Source organism: Hippoglossus stenolepis, chromosome 10 (genome assembly GCF_022539355.2).
Source record: "Hippoglossus stenolepis isolate QCI-W04-F060 chromosome 10, HSTE1.2, whole genome shotgun sequence".
Taxonomy (NCBI): domain Eukaryota; kingdom Metazoa; phylum Chordata; class Actinopteri; order Pleuronectiformes; family Pleuronectidae; genus Hippoglossus; species Hippoglossus stenolepis.
The window spans coordinates 17,382,512-17,402,374 of NC_061492.1; the positions used below are offsets into that span (position 1 = coordinate 17,382,512).

Here is a 19,863-nt window from a genome sequence, read left to right on the forward strand (position 1 = left end):
ATTTAAATATATTTCTGAGGTCTGATTGGGTTTACATAAGTTGTAAACACTACCAAAATACCTCCATCTATGAGGTTATATTTTTGTCTATGTATGTTAGTTTGCAGGATTACACCAAAATTACTGAACTGATTTCCGTTAAAAATTTTGCGGAGTGGTGTGGCACAACCCAAGGAAGAATCTCTTAAATTTCAATATGGATCTGGATCAGGGGACAGATCCAGGATGTTTGTTTCTCTTTCTTTAACATTGTGAGATCGGGCATCTTTCCACATAAGAGAATAATTAGTGGAGCTCGATTAAGAAAAATCAGACAACATTCATGAGTGTGTGTAATAAATAAAGATAAAAATCTGGATCTAGTGGATTTTATTGTGGTTTCATAAGGACACCGTTAGTGGAGCAATGTATTCTACTGGGTGTCACTCTAGTTCAAAAAGCAGTTTTCATGCCCGGCCTGTAGAGGTCGCCCTTGTGTGAGCTGTGAGGACTGTGTGGCTCCGATGAGGAAGAGGTGACGTACTCCAGAGGCTGGACCAACATGGCGACCGTCCTGAGGCTCGTCAACAGAGGCACGATTAGTTCAGCGATGGGACAACAGTACCTGACGTTCAGCTCCGCAGCGAAGGTCAGAGAGTCCCGCAGTGTTTTTACTTTACCCTGCAGATGCTGGTGTGTTTATTCATCCTGCTGCTGTTAGCGACACCTACGGTTCACTTAGCTAACACAGGCCGGTGCTAACTGGCTAATATACCAAATATATATATATATATATATAATATATTATGTGTGTTTGTGTGTAGGCTAGTGTGAAAGCGTGTCAAGCTCTTCCAGAGAAGGTGAAAATAGTGGAGGTGGGACCCAGAGACGGTCTTCAGAATGAGAAGGTAACATTCTAAACTTTATTATTTAATGAGCGTGGTAATGACTCAACACATCTTCTTCCTGTTGTGCTGAGGTAGACCAGGTGCACAGGTCACGTGTTGTGCAACCGGAACAATTCCAGGCACGCTCTGGTGTCGGTGTGTTTTATAAAGTGCTCCTCATTGTTGTTGTTCTACTGTTCCCACTCTCAGACCATCGTGCCAACAGAGACCAAAATCCACCTGATTGACTTGTTGTCAGAGTCCGGGCTGCGGGTCATTGAGGCCACCAGCTTTGTGTCCCCTAAGTGGGTCCCACAGGTGAGTCTGGTGTCCCAGAGCGATCCACATGCAAAGTGCTGCACACATCCACAGAGGGCAGGACAGAAACTCCAGCAGTGGGCAATGAATGAGGCTTGGGCTCTCCGTGCTAATTGGTTTCTGTGTTTTAATGTCAGATGGCAGATCAGGTGGAGGTGATGAAGGGGATTGGTAGGAAACCTGGAGTGTCGTATCCAGTCCTTACCCCCAACCTCAAGGGTTTCCATGCTGCTGTGAGTGTCAACTAAAGCATTCCAACACACTTCACTAATATGCTTCTTTTACACCAAAATCCCTTAAAAGGCGATTGTCTTCATGATTTTTTTCCTCAGTGAGTCATGTTTGATGACCCGAATGTGCTAGAAACCGAGAGTTTTAATAAAATAAAAGAGATCAGCGGTATATGCCAGTGAAACAGAGCACCCTGACGCAACTCTGACGACAATGGCAGGGAGGGTGAATACCTCAGCCAGGTGTGTCCTGCAACCTTACACACAGGCCAATGGCACGTTTCCTTCCAGTGTCAGAACTCACATCCCAAGACAAACTGAGTGACATTTTTACTGGTTAGTAATGATAGAGGGTGAAACGGACCGGATCCTGTTTGTTGATCAGTGATAGTGTTTATTGTTAAAGTGAGCGCAGGTCAGAGGGGGAATGATGAGGAAGCTCCGACATGAGACTCGACTGGCGAATGGACTTTTAATGAATCATATCCTGTCCTGAAACAGCGGTGTTTATTCAGTGGTGGAAACCCACTGAAACTATGAGTGTAGCTAAAAACATGATAATGGGATGACTTCTATCAAAGTTATATTAACGTGTCTTAAATTTCTATAGAGGAAAAGTTACATCGCGATAATTATCGATATCGTTTTATCGCCCAGCCCTACCTGGAGCCAAACCCGTCGTAAAGAAAACACTTTTGAACAACGTTATTAACATAACTCAGTTTGTTTGGATTAAATACTACTATACTTTAAATCTTCTATGTCGATATTTATTTTCTATGCGTCATTAGGATGTTTCTGTGGAAAGTTTGGCAGTACAAATGGTCTTTTTTTCCCTCAGTGAGTCTTGTTCGATGTCCCGAATGTGCCAGAAGCCGAGAGGCCATCTTACCTCGTTGTATTGCCAGTGTTGCAATTGGCACAATATGAAGAAATAAACCTTGTTGCATGTTGTTCCCAAGATGTAACAAACAATATAATCATGGCTATATACGCACCAACACCTGGAAGTTCAATGCACATCATTACATCATGCATAAAAGGTGCAGTATCAGCTTCTAACTAAAGAAGAAGAAAATAACACGGTCACTCGGGTCTCGTGTTTCCATCACGTCACGTGGGATTGAACACCGATTGTATCCCTTCCCATTGTAGACTAAACCCAGATGTTGGTGGGTGTTAGGGGCTAAAGTTACAGAGGCATACATTATATCCTGCTTCTTATACTGTTGGGGGAAATCTCACAACTGAGGTAAACTTTCCCTCAAACTTCCCTTTTCCTTGCTCTCACATACCACAGGTGAAGGCAGGAGCTGCAGAGGTCGCCATATTTGGCGCGGCATCCGAGCTTTTCAGCAAGAAGAACATAAACTGCACCGTGGAGGAGAGTTTACAGCGCTTTGACGAGGTTATTAAAGCAGCTAAAGAGGCTGGTGTGCCAGTTCGAGGGTAGGCGCGCAGACTTGCGCTTAGTTGTTAACAACCCATTAAATCATTGTGATCCCAGTTTAATTCTCACACAAGTCCCATCCACGTTTTTCTTGTCTTCACAGATATGTGTCTTGTGTTCTTGGATGCCCGTATGAGGGCAAAGTGGCACCTGAAAAAGTTGCACATGTGAGTTCTCACTTAATATATGTTTACATTATGTCAAAAAAAATTTTATAACCTTTTGACAAGAACACAAATAAAATAACCACATAAGCTCAAGCTTCTCTGTCTTGCAGGTAGCGAAGCGTCTGTATTCCATGGGCTGCTATGAGATCTCCCTGGGTGACACCATTGGAGTGGGGACTCCAGGTAGCATGACTCAGATGTTAACAGCAGTGACAAAAGAGGTGCCAGTCAGCGCCCTGGCAGTCCACTGCCACGATACCTACGGCCAGGCCCTGGCTAACATCCTTGTTGCCCTACAGGTCAGAAGTGTTTCTGATAATTCACACCAGAAGATTTTGCGAATGAAGTTGATGTTATGATTTGCAGGTGAATGATTAGTTATTATATCAGGTAAATATTGGCTCTGTTTTGCAGATGGGAATCAGTGTGGTCGACTCATCAGTAGCTGGACTGGGTGGCTGTCCCTATGCCCAGGGGGCTTCCGGGAATGTTGCTACTGAAGATGTCGTCTATATGTTGCATGGACTTGGGATTCAAACAGTAAAACGCCACTTTCTGTTTTCTCTTTGACCCTGTTCAGGCCTGGTTTTAACATCTGTCCTGAGCGGTCAGTGTAAAGTACAGGTGTGAACGCACCCAAATGTGCCATCAATGCGTCTTGAAATCCGATCACTAGGAGCACAATTAGAGATGGTCCCATTCTATTAACTGTGCAACACAAACACAGTGACAACAGAAACATCTGTAAACTCAAACTGGGTAAAAATTACATAATTTGGTCTTCAAAAAAGACATATTTATTTATTTGTATATAGAGCGAAGCGAGATCCGATCACAAGAGGTCACAGGACACCTTTTAATTCAAGGTGTAAACTGACGAACTTTGAGCTGTGCATTTGTGATCAGATTTCTCTGGACGGATGTTAATGCCAGTGTGAACATTACCTTAAGCTTCCCCTGTCCTTTTGTTCCTGTGTAGTGGAGATTACAGATGCAACAGCGGCTCTTGCGATTTTTCTTTCATCATAATTTAGTTAGCAGGTCTATTTATTGTGTTCAACATGAGCTAAAACCTCCATAAATGCTTGAATCTTGATCGTCTGACTTTCTGTCCTCACCTCAGGGAGTGGACCTCTCCAAGCTGATCTCGGCCGGAGCTTTCATCTGTCGAAGCCTCAACAGAAAGACCAGCTCCAAAGTGGCACAGGCCACGTGCAAACTGTAGACGACAGCCCGACCACGCGCTCTTACACAAACTGTACAAACCTCTGACCATGTAACCTGGAGCCGTCATCCTCTATACGTTCCCTTCTATCCTCTTTAAGTTTGGTTTGTATGAAGATATTCTTTCAATGTTTGAATGTAACTGCCCCCACTCTCTGTTTCAAAATGAAATACTTGATTAGATAATCACTACATGAAAGCATCGCTGGAACAGTGCCTTATGTAAATTCTAATCATACACAAGCTACCTTTCAAAAGCCAAGCCTTTTTTTCTTTTATGTTATTATATAGTTTGCTTACATCACTGGAGCAGTGGGTAAGATAAAGTTTAATAAGGATAATGTGTTGTTTTGATTTTTGATCATTCTGTAATTGCTGTGACCATCATCAGATTAATGATCGATCTCAGGAGAATCTGTAGAAACATCTGTCCTAATGAATCTGGGCATTGTGTTGATTTGTGAAACAACAGGACTGTGCTCTACTCCACTGTTTTTTTTGTTTTACATATGCAGGATTACTGGTTTTACTTCAATGTGTTTAAGTATTTATTTTGAAAAGCCTGTACATAATCAACTAGATTGTGAGTTTTAAAAATAAACATGATTTCATGAACCAAATGTGTCATTGATGTATTATTTTCAAAAATGTTTAATCTACAGAGTCTCAGTGTACATGATAAAGGCCGATGTTTGGTGCCTTCGCCAGTGCCCAAAATCAGTTCCCTAAATGTGCCAGATTTTTTTCCCATCAAGATCCATGAATTATCCTCGAGAAAAATACGAAGATGTTGAAAAAGCCTTATCTCTCAATGTTAATATGTTCCTGGATCCGCAAGAAAACGAATTAACAAACAAATGGACAGGGGGGGGAAACATAACCTCCTTTGCTGGATTCAAAGCCATCGTTGACCGTATAAGGAACTAAAGTAAGAGTCTTAAATCTTTTACAGATTCCATAGTGATTTGATAGTGTGTTGCGGAAATGATTCAAACTAAACAAAAACTTTTCTTTGCCGCACCTCAGAGGAACCTGACTGACGGGTCTGACAGGCAGAGTGAAATTCTTCCTCCAGGCCTCTGCAGCCGTACATGAAGGACAGACAGAGAAGAGACTTCTCACGATGATTCACAGCAATTTGAAATGATTAACGGCTAATTGTTGTGGCAAGAAATTTATTCATGAGTCAAAAGCAATGGAAACATTCAGCTCCTTAGTCCTGATCTGATAGTGTCAGGGGAGTAAAAGTGAATTTGTGTTATGTTGAGATAGAATGTTAAGTTCTCTAGAAATCTAGCTGTTGTACTAAATATGTCATTAATCTTTTTCTGATGTGTTTATAAATCTGAAAAAAAAATTCTAAAAGCAAATATTTTGGAAATAAAAATCCATATAAGCACCACTAACTATTGTAGCTCAAAACAGAAAGACACATTCATTACATTTAAACTTAATTTATTCAATTTTATAAAAAACAACATTGGTAACAAGTGTAGAAAGTACATTTCCAGCCGATGTGCACAGATGTTGACGACTGTTGACTCACAAAATTGCGTCATACTTCAGTGAGCGGAGCTGCCTCCTACCTACACCACTGTGTTCCAGCTCCAGCAACAGAGTTAAACAGCAGCATTCCTTTCACCTCATTTAAATCAACAGTGGTCTCATGAGGCCAGGTTGTGTACAAGGATGTCAGCAGCCTCAGCAACTTGTGGCTGTCGCTGCATAAACCTGAGAGCTGTGAGCTTATGTCTGCACAGGATGTAAAGACAAAGATAGTGATATTTTGATTTTGTTGCTGTCATTAATCTTGTCCGAGAGATTAAATGCATCATTTTGGGCCAGTTTGCAAATCTTCAAGTACTAGTCAGCCATAACTCTAGGACTCCACACTTGAGATCATCACGATACAGAACCTGTCATATGAAGCCATGATCCGAGTTTTAATAAAATAAAAGAGATAACCGGAATATGCCAGTGACACTTGAGCACCCTGACACACCACTGTCACAATGGAGGGTGAATACCTCAGCCAGGTGTGTCCTTCAGCTGTTCGCACAGGCCAATGGCTTGTTTCCTTCCTGTGTCAAAACTCCCATCCCAAGACAAACTGAGGGAAATTAGTTCTGATAGAGGGTGAAACGGTGAAGCTGGAAAGGTCCTTTATTGTATTCAAAAAGGAACCTCACGTATCGTGAACACATACATTTGGCTCTAAATGACCTGTTAATATTGTGGATGTTGACTTGGAAACCAAAGTTCATGCTCTTAAAGAGTCTCTAGATGTGGACACAGGGGCCCACAGGATGAATCCAGTTGTGATGACTCAGCTTCCAGAGCCTAACTCATACTGTAGTTTTGCTCGTAGCTCTGAGTCTTTTCATTTTTTGGGGAGGTTTTTCATTAGGTTCTCGCCCCAAACACCACCTAGCTTGTCCTGATTCAGGATCAAGAAGCAATGGACAGGTTGGGAGCAGACGCCCGTATCTTCTCTTCAAGTTTCAACATGGAAGGTCTGTGCGAAGACTTGAACGCAGACTTGAAGGACGGAGGCTTGTCCTTCTTGTCCACCCTCGACATCGGCTGGCTGCAGTTGTTGAAGGGGTCGTCGTTGTAGTCGTCCACTTTCACGGGTATGTTGCGGCTGCGCCTCTTGATCTTGTTCGCACACCGTGCGATGCGCTTGGAGATGAGGTAGACGATCTCGCAGATGTTCAGGACGATACAGAGGGCCGAGGCGCCGACCATGAAGTAGGTAAAGACCTTCTTCTCGGTGGGGTGGCCAATGTAGCAGTCCACCTGGTTGGGGCAGGGCCAGACCTCGCACTTGACTAGCCTTGGCAGGTAGAAGCTGTCGTAGACCCAGTGGAGGATGTAGAGGAAGGCGACCTCGATGATCGTTTTCACAAAGAGGCTGATCAGGTAAGTCCACCACAAGCCGCCGTGTTTCCTACCCGTGTTACTGTACAGCTTGATGTTATCATGGTGCTTGGCCTGGTGCTTGCGCTCACGGTCGTCGCGGTAGGCCACGTGCATGACCACCATGAACGAGGGGCACGTGACGAAGATGAGCTGCAGGGCCCACAGGCGGATGTGGGAGATGGGGAAGAAGTGGTCGTAGCAGACGTTGGCGCAGCCGGGCTGCTTGGTGTTGCAGTCAAAGTCTTTCTGCTCGTCGCCCCACACTCGCTCCGCCGCCACCACATACACCATCACCCTGAACACGAACACCACAGACAGCCATATTCTCCCGAAAGCTGTGGAGTATTTGTTCACCCCACTGAGGAGGGCTTGGAAGTTCTTCCAGTCCATGTCCTTGGACGAAAGTCAAATCGTCTCTAGTAGTAGTTTATCTTCAAACCTGGAAATGGCAGAATGAAAAATGAGTCATCATGTTCTCCCTGTCTGCTTCATTTTCTACTCAGTGAACATCAGTGTTAGTGCTGCCTCACTCCTCTTTAATAACACAGAACTATTTATTCAGACTTTTTCAAATCATTAACTTCTCTTCCAAATTAGATTTAACGTGAAAACATCCCTCACAGAACTGATTTCTCAGCTCCACCTTAAATGAACTCACCACAATAACACACAGTGAGTAGGAGGCCTGGAGCCAAACCCGTCGTAAAGAAAACACGTTTGAACAACGTTACTAACATTACTCAGTTTGTTTGGAGAAAATACTACTTTAATGTCAATATTTATTTCCTATGAGTCATTAGGATTTTCCGTGGAAAGTTTGGCTCCTTATGTACAAATGGTCTCTAAACATCACACAATTAAATCACAGAGGCTGCTAACGTGGCCGCTTTGTTAAAGACAACGAATCAACACAATCTAAAACTCTCATTTCCAACTGGCTGAGACGCGACCTGAGAAACTCACGAAGCGCCACTCATCTCAGACACATCCAAAAGTTCGTCATGAAGAGTCGTTTCCACTTACCCACAGAGGCTTTACTCCATAATGAGTTCAAAGACGCGTGATTTAATATATTTCCACTGATTTATTCCTGTTTCAAAGTCGTTTTAGTCCTTTAACGCGCAGATGAGAGTCCCCTGCGCCAGGTAGACGAACGCCAGTGTTGAGAAATGCGCCCGTGGGTGGGGTTAAAGAAGAAAGACTGGAGCTGCTTCAGAAGATCGCCCTTTTTTTCATTCTCTACTTCCCTCCCTCTCCTTCTCTGCCTCTCGCTCGCTCTCTCTTCATTCCTCACACGCCAGAGTTCAGTGACTATTCCAATATGAATAGGCACATGTGTTGAAATTAAAGTGCACACAAACCATCTCCAGGTACTTGGAACAGGAGTTGGAAAGGAGGTCTACATGTGGAGGATAATGTTTCGGGGGCCAGAGAACCAATCACAGCCGTTGTTGTTTTGAGACCACACATGGTTCAGAACTGTGGTGGGTAATATGAGAACCACCAGGGGACCCAATGCAGTGCCCTGAGGAACATTTTAGTTTTATTTCAAAGTATATTATATATTTCAAAGGGACATGTGTTCATCATCTCCATACATATATTTCAGATGCATAGAATTCTATACCAAGTTTCATCTGATAGCATATATGTCTCTTTATAATTGGTTAAATTAAGCATTTAAAATCAATGTGACTGTCCTGTTACTGTCCTGTTAACCCACAAAAATGTTTCCAAAGTATGAGGAGTGCTAGGTAAAACATGTTTCCCTAGATGTTGTGAGGGGGTAAACAGGGAGAAATTTGTCATGATCTACCCAGATTTATTTCCTCCATTCCTCTTTCGTTCATTTCCTGCACTTTTTATGATCTTCTGTTCAACCTCTACGCCCTCTGGGGAGCCCAAAAGCTGTATTGTGTTTCCTTCATTCTTTATAAGACAAGGCTCTACTCAAATAACACAATTCATGAACTCACAGTTCGCTCAAACCTCATGAGCTCCAATTTTTGTCTCTAGTCAACTTAAACCGATTTTTCTTACAATTTGCAGTTAACATTTGTGAAGCTCACTGCACTACCATGTGTCTGTCTTGTAGGATGAGCAGCCTATTATCAGGAGTGTCTGTAGACGTTTGCAAGCCCCCAGATGCTGTGAGGATTATCAAATACCACCTCGCTGTGCCACTACCTGCATGTTGCTGCAGAGCGGTGTCTGCATTCAGATCTATTGAATCCCGTGTTTACACAATGTAAAAAAGGTAAAGACGTGTTCACACATCACCGGCCTCAAGTCCAGTCAAGTGTATTTGTATTTCTCAGTGCAGTGACATCTCAATGGGAGTCTTTTATGCTCACGACCGAGTCCTAAAGTTCAAACTTTCCACAAACACGTGATATAACAGCAGGTGCCACATGCATTATATTGCACAGTAACCTGATGATCAAGATGAATTCCGATTTGACGTTGAGACATAGATTGAAAATACAAGATGTGTATTTGTCTCACTTTATGTAATACAAACGAGTTAAAAAACTTTGACTGGGAAGTTCCATTAGCAACAAAAAAAAGTTTGTAGTTCACTCTGTGAGCAGACAAAGTCTTTTAAGGAAGCACCTGTGGAGCGAGGACAAGCAACTTTAGTAAGTAGTAAATAAAGGAGAAGCAATAAAGAACGACAATAGTAATAATAAGATAAATACAGTGATCACAGAATAAAATGAAAAATGTATTTACAAAAAATAAAATACAATATAAGAACAAGATAATAAACCAATCAATTGAATTTTATTTGTATAGCCCATATTCACAAATCGCAATTTAACTTTAAGGTGCAACATCCTCTGCCCTTAACCCTCAACTAGAGTGAGTAAAACCTAAAAACACCTCACCACAGAAGTGTAACAGAGCACATCAACAAAACAACAAATTTAAAAGGCAGTGTCTAACATAAAAGGAGAGGAGCATCAATGTTTACAGTATTTATACAGAAGAAAAACTCTGACATAGATGAAGGCAGCAGCAATGACAATTGTAATGACACAGGTATGGCCAGTAATACTAATATATGTGAGGAGGTACATTGTATATCTAAGCAAACTAGTGGTATCATAATCCACGATCATCTTCCATAGGGATCCACAATCACAATTCACGATGTGGCTGCAACGAGAAAGCTCAAGGACTCCGGGGAAGGAAGTGACATGTATATGAGAAACCAATGTGATGAAGAGGGAGAAAAGAAGAATTCTGGGTGGATATATTGGAGCAAATGTAAGTAATCAGACTAAAACATTGAGCATTTATTTCCATCTGTGTATAAATATAAAAGGCAGAATGGATGTGATTCAAACTGTGTAAAGTACCTCTAAATAAACAGACTGCTGACACCTCGTCTCTAAGTCTGGCAGCTATGAGCTACAACTCTCAGAGCAATGTTAGAAATATCAGCTGCCGGTTGTCCTCTTTCATCTGAACACAACATCTGTACGTGTAACATTTAGAGCCGCCTCGTAGACGAGAGGAGGACTCGAATGGGACGGGGGGGAGGGGGGGGAGGGGGAGAGCTTTTTTGGCTGTTGAGGAGCAACTGGTCCAGGCAGTCTGCCGGGGCACACCTGCAGGAATGCACCCCGTGACTCAACCTCTATCAGGCGACATGTCTTAACAGGAAGGAGCAGCCCGGACGAAATAAACACCTCGCTTTTCGACTGCTGCTGCTGCTGTGAAAGGAAAGAAACGCACCAGCAGCAGAGAAAGCTGTGGCCAGGAGGACGGACAAAACTCAGGAAGAGATGGGAGTGGTCTCATAATGAGAGTGATAAACAAGGGCTGCACGTCCTGGGGCCTGTTTATATTACATAATTTATTTTTGTTTAATTAACTCTTCATGTCCAGAACCTAGAGGCCGTTTGGACAATATTTCCTCTAGTAGTGCAAAGATCAGTGTGGAAAAAATGTGACACACACACACACACACAGATTTTTGTTCCCATCTACACCTTGTGGTATCTCGTCTTTCCAGTACTTTTGGTTTCATCTGTAGAGGCTGTGAAGTTTCAGCTGCCACTCCAAAACACTGTAGGTAAACAGGTTGATTTCTGTAACAACTAGTTACTGTAATAATCCACAGGCCTCATTTGTTGACATGTTTTCATTGGTAGCCATCCAATGATACGGCCATTGTTTGTGGAAAGACTTTATCCAGATTGAGTTTCTAAACGTTGATATTTATAGACATCAAGTAAAAATGTATTCACTTTCACTACGCTGATGTTCTAGTAGAGGTTTCAGGAGAGGAAATCTCAAAACCCTCTGTGGATACAATTGAAAGCATCCACCGTAAGTACACAAGCCATCTTTTTACTCTCCCCTGGCATGTTGCAGTGTAAATACTGGAATCATCCATCCAGAGGCAGCACGGGCGGTCAAATTCCTGCGCTGGGTGGTTCCACACGTCAGCGCAGATGAATCAGAGGAGTGGGAGACTCCTCCTCTGCCCTCCTCTCAGTACCAATCAAGCCAAACAATGAGGGCGCCGCTCATAGCAACAGGACGATCTGGTGCGGCCAGTGGGGAGGGAGGGAGGGAGGGAGTTTTTTTTACGAAACACATGGAAAAAGTGCAGGCAGAAAGAAAGTGTGAGACGTAAGTCAAACCATACAGCTGCAGAATCAACATGCTCTTCTCCAGGGAGGCCGCCGCTTCACGTTGGTCGGTGCCAAGATTCTTCTGTGTATTAGTAACAACTTGTTCTGAATTAAATTCTGCCTCCACTACTGTGTGTGGACCACATGAAAAAAACAACACATTTTCAAAACACAAAAATCTTTAATGAAAAGTATGTGAACAACTCTGTAGCCATGAAGTCTGAAGAATAAAAAAAAACCCTGATATCAACAACAGGAAAAGCTGAATTTCGACTTCATTGTTCTCTACACAACAACACAATCTGTCAAGACTTTTGATAAATTACATAAAGTACAATATTTACAACAAGACTTCAACATGCAAGAGAAGGGGAAATGACACAGTACATTGAATGCTCTGAGGCTGGGCACAAGCAGAGGGAAAATCTTACACAGACAACCACATGTGTACTCTCCAAACCACAGGGTGACTCATAGGCTGGATAAAACAAATTGGTTTTTTTTTCTTTTTAGGGACTGTAGTGTAGAGTTTGAATGTGTTTAAAAAATCTAATCAAATCAAATCAAACAGCAGAGATCACATTCCGGATCAGTGACACATTGGTCTTGTGGTCTCCTCTGACTCTGGACCCAGGAACAGTCAGGAACTAACTCCATCGTAGTTCACTCTGTGAGCAGACAAACGTCAGCTGCCAAGTCTTTTAAGGAAGCGCCTGTGGAGCGAGGACAAGCAACTTTCCTTTCTTGTGTCTCTGCTTGTTTGTTTTTTCTACAAGTCTTTCATCAGTATCTCAAGATATGGCGACTTTGTATGAGGGTGCAGGGGTTTCTGGGGTCTTTTCACCTCCCAATTTTAGAGTGTTCGCCTCCATCAAGGTGCTTCCACTGGACATCCTGTCGGTCACGATATGGCGAGAGTGATGGAGCGTGCTGAGACATTCACGTAAGCGTTTGCCAATCAGGTAGACGATTTCAATAATGGAGAGCAGGATGCAGACCAGGCTGCTGACCACCATGAAGAGGGTGAAGATCTTCTTCTCGGTGGGCCGGGAGATGAAGCAGTCCACCTTGTTGGGACACGGCTTCTGCTCGCACTTGATGAGCAATGGGAAGTCGTAGCCCTCGTAGATGTGATAGACGAGGTAGGTGAAGGTGGCGTCCACGCCTATTTTGAAGACTAAAGTGAGGACGTAGGTCCACCACAGGCCACCACGCTTCTTGCCGGTGTTCAAGTAGAGGCGTCGGCAGTTGTCACCGTACCTGACTTGGTTCTTGCGTTCCCTGTCCTCCCTGTAGGCGACGTGCATCACCACCAGCAGCGAGGGGCAGGTGACGAAGATGAGCTGCAGAGCCCACAGCCTGACGTGGGAGACGGGGAAGAAGTGGTCGTAGCAGACGTTGTGGCAGCCGGGCTGGACCGTGTTGCACTTGAAGTCCTTCTGCTCGTCACCCCACACCTTCTCCGCCGCCACCACGAACACCATGACCCGGAAAAGGAAGACGATGGAGAGCCAGACTCGACCGAAGGCGGTGGAGTACTTGTTCACTCCACTGAGGAGGCCCTGGAGGAATGCCCAGTTCATGACGAGGTCTGATCACAGGCTGTCCTCTCTTCCTGATGGAAGACAGGAGACAGTTTAGAAATGTACCAGCCTGGAACAAAGAGAGAGAACAGACATGTTGTAGAGGAAAAAAAACAAGAGAAGATAGGAAACTGAGGCGGAACTGGTTCATTAACACAGGAACTCACGTGTTGACATGTCTTAAGGAAAAAAAACAAAGACAAAGGAGAAGAAAAAAAAAAGAGTAAAATGAGCATAAAAGAGATTTAGGTGTTTTAAAAGAACTCAATAACTTACGTTTGAGTGAGCAAGACGGTCCTAATGCGTCGCTGTACCGAGACAATCACGCAACTCTTTCTCAAATCACAGCCGCTCTCAAGTTTCTACCATCGTGCGCAATTACGCGTATCCAAAATGCCCACGTCCACAAACGAGTGAATCCAAACTTTTTCGCGTTAGTTCGCGTTACTTTTATACTGAGTTAATAAGAATAGTACGTGAATACTCACAGTTTAACTTCTGGTCGCGGTTCAGTGTCGAAGCGGAGGAACAGGATCAGGATGAAGCTCTGCGCTCAGACATCCAGCAGATTGCTCCACAGGACGGCGGAGAGGGAGTGGGTGAGTGAGCGAGGCGGTGGGTGGAGCTGTTCTGCTGCTGTGTCGTCTCCCCTGCTCAGGTGCGGCTGCTCCAACTCTCCCTCCCTCCTCCAGGTACATGAAGAGAACCCCAAGGTTTTATACAGTTGACGTCCTGCAGCCAGATCTGAATAATTTTGAACTCATGTCTATTATTTGCTTTAGAACATTTATATTTCAAATTATGTATTAATAATAACGTTTAAAAAAGATATATATAATAGAGTATATTCATTCAATAATAATAATAATTTATATAAATTTGGAACTTTGGAATAGCTGTTCATAAGAAATAAGAAATACTGACTGATCTATAAAACTATTACATTTTGACACTTGAAAATATGTTTTTGAGACAATAGCACTACATACAAATTGAAAGAACAAAATTAGTTATTTAATTGAAATAATTAATATAAGTTTGGTTGTTTTTATTTTGACTATCATTAACTAAAAACCTATTACTAAGTTTATTTATTTCCTTAATGTTTTTGCATGAAACCATGTAGAATTTAAAAATAAGCAGTTTGAAAATATTATTTTAATTCTTTGGAATAGTGCTACATATAACTGGTAAAATATTGACTGAACTAATAAAAAAATACTTTGTTAGTTATTTGGTTGAAAAAAAAAACATTTTGCATTAAACCAGTAGAATGAACAGTCAGGCGGTTTGACACCTTTCTTTGTAATAGCTCTCCATAATACTAACTTAACTAGACAACAAATTAATATTAATATTCTCATTATAAAAAAGATAATAATAAAAAACTTGAATAATTACCTGTATGTAAATGTGTGTAATAAACAGATGTATAGCTATATAACAATGAAGGAGTAAACCAACAAGTCGTTATCAAAATGCAACTTTTAATAAGTAAAAATATGACAGTCAAGCTGTAGAAAACAGTGTTCATTGAAATATTTACATGACAGAAGATGTGGCTTCAAAGACCATGAACACACTCATGATCTCACACTTTCACTGCCTCTACATACACATACAAAAAACGTCAAGCGCTCGTGCCTCTGATGCGTTCACTCGTATTCTCCACAGTCCGAGATGATCACTTTCTGCTTCGGCTTCCCATCTTTGTTCCCCTGAGCCTGAAGAGAGAAGATCATTTCAAACGACTTGAAAATATGTTTCACTTTGTAATTTATAAATCTTTATCACAATATAAACAGACTTTGGTCACTGTAACACAACACCACAACTTTTCTACAGAGTGTTTATAGCTATAAACAAGTTAAAACCTTTTTTTATACCATTTGAAATAAAATGTAACACCAAATGAGTGATGCAAATAAATACTAAACGTACATTTGTTCCAAGTTAACATATTTATGCCCTTTTGACACTGTACAGTTTGCTTCATAAGTACTTCCAGGCTCTGGGTTTAACCACCACGAGTGCTCGTCACTCGCAAGGCACTTTTTGTTCAACTTGCATTTCCCCATGTTGATAAACTAGCTAGCAGCCTGACTACAGAGGCATTAGTTTACTCACAAACTCAACCAGAAACAGAGACCAAGCAGCACATAGGGGAATCTATATTCCTGCCTCTTTGGACTGGCCGAGCAGAGACATTTTCAAGGTGATCTTCGATGGTGTCGTATCAAGAAGATGAACACCCATCCAATGCGAATTTAATAAAGTTTCATTCTTTTAAGGTCTTCTATTTGTAAAATGTAATTTAAGACATTTTAAGACTTCTTAAAGACCTGCGGCCACCCTGACAGTGTACTACAGTTATGGGCACTAATTAACTTACATGTTCCAAACAGTGTCTCATTTTTTAAAACTTTCTTTATATGAACAATAGCTAATCTTTATCAATATTTATCTACTACACCCAGTAATGAAACAGACTGAACCAACAATTACAGCATTTTATTAATTAAAAACAAGCTGGGAATGAGAATATTTACCTCATACCTTATGTTTTTGTCTGCACTTGTTTGTATGTTAGTTAGCATAATGATACAAAAACTACAAAACTAATCAGGGGGCAGATCCAGGATTCTTTCACTTTTGTAAATGTTTTGAGACAGGTTTCTTTTTTAACATTTTTGTTGATTTCATGGATCTTGATGGAGGTATATGCTTTACTGAGTGACCTAGTTTGATGCTTATTATATAGCCCTTTATTCGTTTTGGTAAAGTTAAGCCCTTTATGTTTTACCTCCATCGCACGGAGCACGTCCATCCCCTCCACCAGCTCGCCGAACACCACATGTTTGTCATCCAGCCAGTCTGTCTTGTCGGTGGTGATGAAGAACTGAGAGCCATTCGTGTTGGAGCCCGAGTTGGCCATGGAGAGCTGCCCTGTGAGCACAAGAGACATGGATTTAACCAGTCACCCACAGGATCTACTAGTAAACACAAACCACAGACGTCCCCACACACTAAGCACTGCTTACAAACCACCTCACCTGGGGCAGTGTGTTTCAGGATAAAGTTTTCGTCATCAAACTTGCGGCCGTAGATGGACTTGCCACCGGTGCCGTTGTGGTTGGTGAAGTCGCCTCCTTGGCACATGAACTGAGGGATGATGCGGTGGAAGCTGCTGCCCTTGAAGCCAAAGCCTTTGTCATGTGTGCACAGGCAGCGGAAGTTATCTACACAAGATGTGAGAATAGATATTTGTGTTATTGTTTGTTTTTAAGTTGGACTTTATTTTTAAATACAAAAGTTTCATTTAGGCACCTGTGATTTATTTTTAGAGGTGCACAGATTAATTAACTTCTTTATGCAAAAAACCTAAGCATGTGTAGTTTCAGTACGTATTTTTTAAGATGGGATGTTATCGAGCATTCACACATATAGGAAGTGTTAGTACAGGCAGTGGCCAATTATATCATGTTAAAACAAATACTAAAGTGCAAACACTGGCCAATCAAATCAATTTCATGCAAATACAAGTCCTGCCTGACACCAAACTTCAAAATACTCCTCGAGAGATGATGCTGAGTCAGTGTGTGAACCTGGTGTGTGTTCATCTGGTTGTGGAGTTTGTTGCATGGTACATTTCTTCAGCATTGCATGGACAGGAAGAATATCACGTTAACACCAAAAGGCAGCTATATTGTTTGTCCTGAGCTGGAAACTGATTGGTTGCAATTGTGCCAGCACCAAGCATCAGGCACATCCCCCATTAAACCCCAAAACAAATAGTACATGTGAGTGATGAGTTTAGAGCCACTCAGGACACTGCATACACACCTGCTGTCATGGGAACGATGTCCGCCCGCAGGAGGAAGCGTAGTCTCCCTGCCACCTTGTTGCCGATCTTGATGTCCATATAGACCTGAGGATTAACTCGGCCCTTTTTAGCAGGAGGCTCAGTCTACAAAAAAAAAAAAATCTTACTTCATTTACCATCTTAATTAGGTTAGAGTCAGTAACACCAGCACCAGGTAGAATGAACTGTCACCTCCTGTGTTGCCGTGGTGGTTGCTTCTCCACCCGCTGCCTCAGCATCAGCCTCCTCTGAGGTCTTCCCCGAGAACTTCTTCAGCCAGTCATCGTCCGACCACACTGAGGGAAAGCAGTTAAAATCAAACCTGTGGATTTAAAATCACTGCAGAGGGGAAGTCATCAGTGAATAGGTTTCCAATAATCACCTGGTCGAGAGGAACCTTCTTTGATTCTCATGGGTTTGGCGATGTTGACTCGGACAGTGCGACCAAAAAGCTCTGACTCGTTCTGATGAATTAAACAAAAACATTCATATCAAGAGAGGGTGATTTTGATTCACTCTCTGGGTTGCGTTTGAGTGGAGACCCAATTCAATGGCAGCGAAGGACACTCTTTTACTACGCAGGAACTACAATGTGTGCTCCCACCGATGCAGGTTGTTGAATATGACCTTGAATTAAAACTTGTCCATTCATCAATTTTCACATGCCTTTTTTTTTTTTGTACATGCTGAAGACAAAATAATACATTCTTTACATTAGTTTTCATTTCAAATGTTGCTTTTTAAGTTATATATTTTATTTTTAAAAGGTTGTCGTCGCTTTCATTGATCACTGGCATGTGTGTGCAGGAATGTGAGCCACTTACCATGTTATCGATCGCTGCGGCTGCATCCTACAGAAGATAAAGATAAAAAGGTTTAACCCTGAAAGATCTTCCAGGTGCAATATCTAACTATGTTTACAATGCATTCACCTGTCAGTCTACCATTAACCTTCTTCAGAATAAGACAGCATGTTTCTTCAACGATGCTGATCAATTCATTCCATTCATTACACACTATAACATCGCCACAGTAATAACTGAAGATTGCCCATTACTGCCAATACTTTAAACAGTCTCCTGACTGAAGCTTAGTGCCAATCGTTCTCTTATATTACTCATGTTTTATACACTGTGTGCTCTTATGGTTCATGGCTGCGAAAATCCTGGATCCAGGACATTTATATGTAATTTAATCCAAAGTTTAATTATAAGTATTCAGGTATTTTCTCATTGACCATACTGTCATGATTTAGTTAATATCAGAATACTGCAGCTAGGACTGGGCGTTATGACCAGAAAATTACATCAAGATAAAAGTTGTTATAGTTAATTATCATGTTAAGTTTAAAGGCTGATATTTGCTCCTGAGTGAAGTCTGAGGTTTATACAATCTTCTTTAAGAGCAGAGAATGACAAACACTTGTTAAACAGCAAAACATTTGACGGATCTGAAATGGATGAATCATGTGTTATAGCTCCTCACTGTGCTTACACAAAGTATTAATGTTAGATCAATATGTATTGGACTTTGTATTGTATTGCTATTGATAAGTTATATTGTGATGATTGTTGATATTGTTTAATTGCCCAGCCCTAATTGCAGCCAGTTTACTTTAGCACTGGAACTCCTACATACCTCAGCCATTTCAAACTCAATGAAGGCAAATCCTCGGTGCTTCTCTGAAAACAGAATATAAGACAGATTAATGCAGCTTCACATCAGAAATCATTTAAATCCCCGAAGCAGTGCAGGTATTGTACAACCCCAGCTCTCACCTGTTTCATAGTCTAACGGTATCTGGATGTCTGTGATGTCTCCAAACGGGATAAACGCTGCGTGTAAAACCTTCTCGTCCACCTCCTCAGCCAGACCACCTGACACAAACACACAACTGAGCTCGACAACAGGCAACACAATCCGCCTATTCATGGAAGTGTATCTACTGCCGTGTATAGTCGATGTTATGCACATTTTAACGAGAGGAAAACGAGGCAGGTTTACGTGTTGTATTCAAGATCCTGGACCTTTTACCTTATGTGTAGTGTTTTATCATTTCACTGTTGAACCACATTGTACCGGCTGCTTCTCTCCGTGCAGTTATTCACGTTATATCCACTTTATACATGTTTGTATTTTACACCGTCGAAGCAACAACACAACTGAACTAACTGCGCACACATTAAAAACCTTACTTCTGCGAGTTTTAATGAGAAATAAGAAGAACTCACCGACATACAGCACTCGTTTGCTAGACGCCATATTGGATGTGACCCTTCAACCCTAACCCCCGGGAGATTGTGATTGGTGGAGGGACACTAAAGCCCGCCCCTCTGGTCTGGTGAGCTGTACCGCCCCCTGTCAGAGGAAACCTGAACTTCAACTCAAAATGTGTGGAACAGTTCTGTATTTATCAAACTAAAGAGTCATGTCAATATTATGATAATAACTTATATGCTTGTATATATTTGATCTCAGTTTTAATGAAACAAAAATGATGCACTTTATGTTAAGTGTGGTGCTCTTTTATTTCTGCTGATGAGGATCATGTATGATAACTGGACAGAATGTCATCTAGCTTTTTCATGATAATAA

At 41.9% G+C, this 19,863-nt stretch overlaps 4 protein-coding genes across 6 annotated transcripts; 1 reads left to right on the plus strand and 3 right to left on the minus strand.

Annotated features, from left to right (window-relative positions):
* Positions 1–465: 465 nt before the first annotated feature.
* Positions 466–4,870, plus strand: hmgcl (3-hydroxy-3-methylglutaryl-CoA lyase). Its single transcript, XM_035168233.2, has 9 exons — positions 466–628; positions 804–887; positions 1,077–1,184; positions 1,322–1,417; positions 2,715–2,863; positions 2,968–3,031; positions 3,142–3,330; positions 3,446–3,571; positions 4,155–4,870. Exons 1-9 carry the CDS (start codon positions 542–544, stop codon positions 4,254–4,256), a joined length of 1,005 nt encoding a protein of 334 aa, XP_035024124.2. The 5' UTR covers positions 466–541; the 3' UTR covers positions 4,257–4,870.
* An 823-nt stretch (positions 4,871–5,693) lies between these two features.
* Positions 5,694–8,555, minus strand: gjb3 (gap junction protein beta 3). Its single transcript, XM_035168234.2, has 2 exons — positions 8,201–8,555; positions 5,694–7,616 (listed from the first exon to the last, which is right to left on the minus strand). The coding sequence occupies exon 2, from the start codon at positions 7,565–7,567 to the stop codon at positions 6,704–6,706; it is 864 nt and encodes a 287-aa protein (XP_035024125.1). The 5' UTR covers positions 7,568–7,616; positions 8,201–8,555; the 3' UTR covers positions 5,694–6,703.
* Positions 8,556–11,984: 3,429 nt separating this feature from the next.
* On the minus strand, positions 11,985–14,076 carry LOC118117053 (gap junction beta-4 protein). Of its 3 annotated transcripts, none has more exons than XM_035169120.2 (2): positions 13,895–14,076; positions 11,985–13,434 (listed from the first exon to the last, which is right to left on the minus strand). In XM_035169120.2, exon 2 carries the CDS (start codon positions 13,404–13,406, stop codon positions 12,615–12,617), a length of 792 nt encoding a protein of 263 aa, XP_035025011.1. In that variant the 5' UTR covers positions 13,407–13,434; positions 13,895–14,076; the 3' UTR covers positions 11,985–12,614. The 3 variants fall into 3 exon arrangements, with proteins under 3 accessions (XP_035025011.1, XP_035025010.1, XP_035025009.1); XM_035169119.2 differs by having other exon boundaries at positions 11,985–13,438; positions 13,895–14,075; XM_035169118.2 differs by having other exon boundaries at positions 11,985–13,476; positions 13,895–14,073.
* Positions 14,077–14,873: 797 nt separating this feature from the next.
* On the minus strand, positions 14,874–19,571 carry ppie (peptidylprolyl isomerase E (cyclophilin E)). Its single transcript, XM_035169017.1, has 10 exons — positions 19,500–19,571; positions 19,047–19,145; positions 18,907–18,950; positions 18,093–18,119; positions 17,651–17,732; positions 17,461–17,564; positions 17,250–17,373; positions 16,460–16,645; positions 16,210–16,352; positions 14,874–15,130 (listed from the first exon to the last, which is right to left on the minus strand). Exons 1-10 carry the CDS (start codon positions 19,528–19,530, stop codon positions 15,062–15,064), a joined length of 909 nt encoding a protein of 302 aa, XP_035024908.1. The 5' UTR covers positions 19,531–19,571; the 3' UTR covers positions 14,874–15,061.
* Between the last annotated feature and the right edge of the window lie 292 nt (positions 19,572–19,863).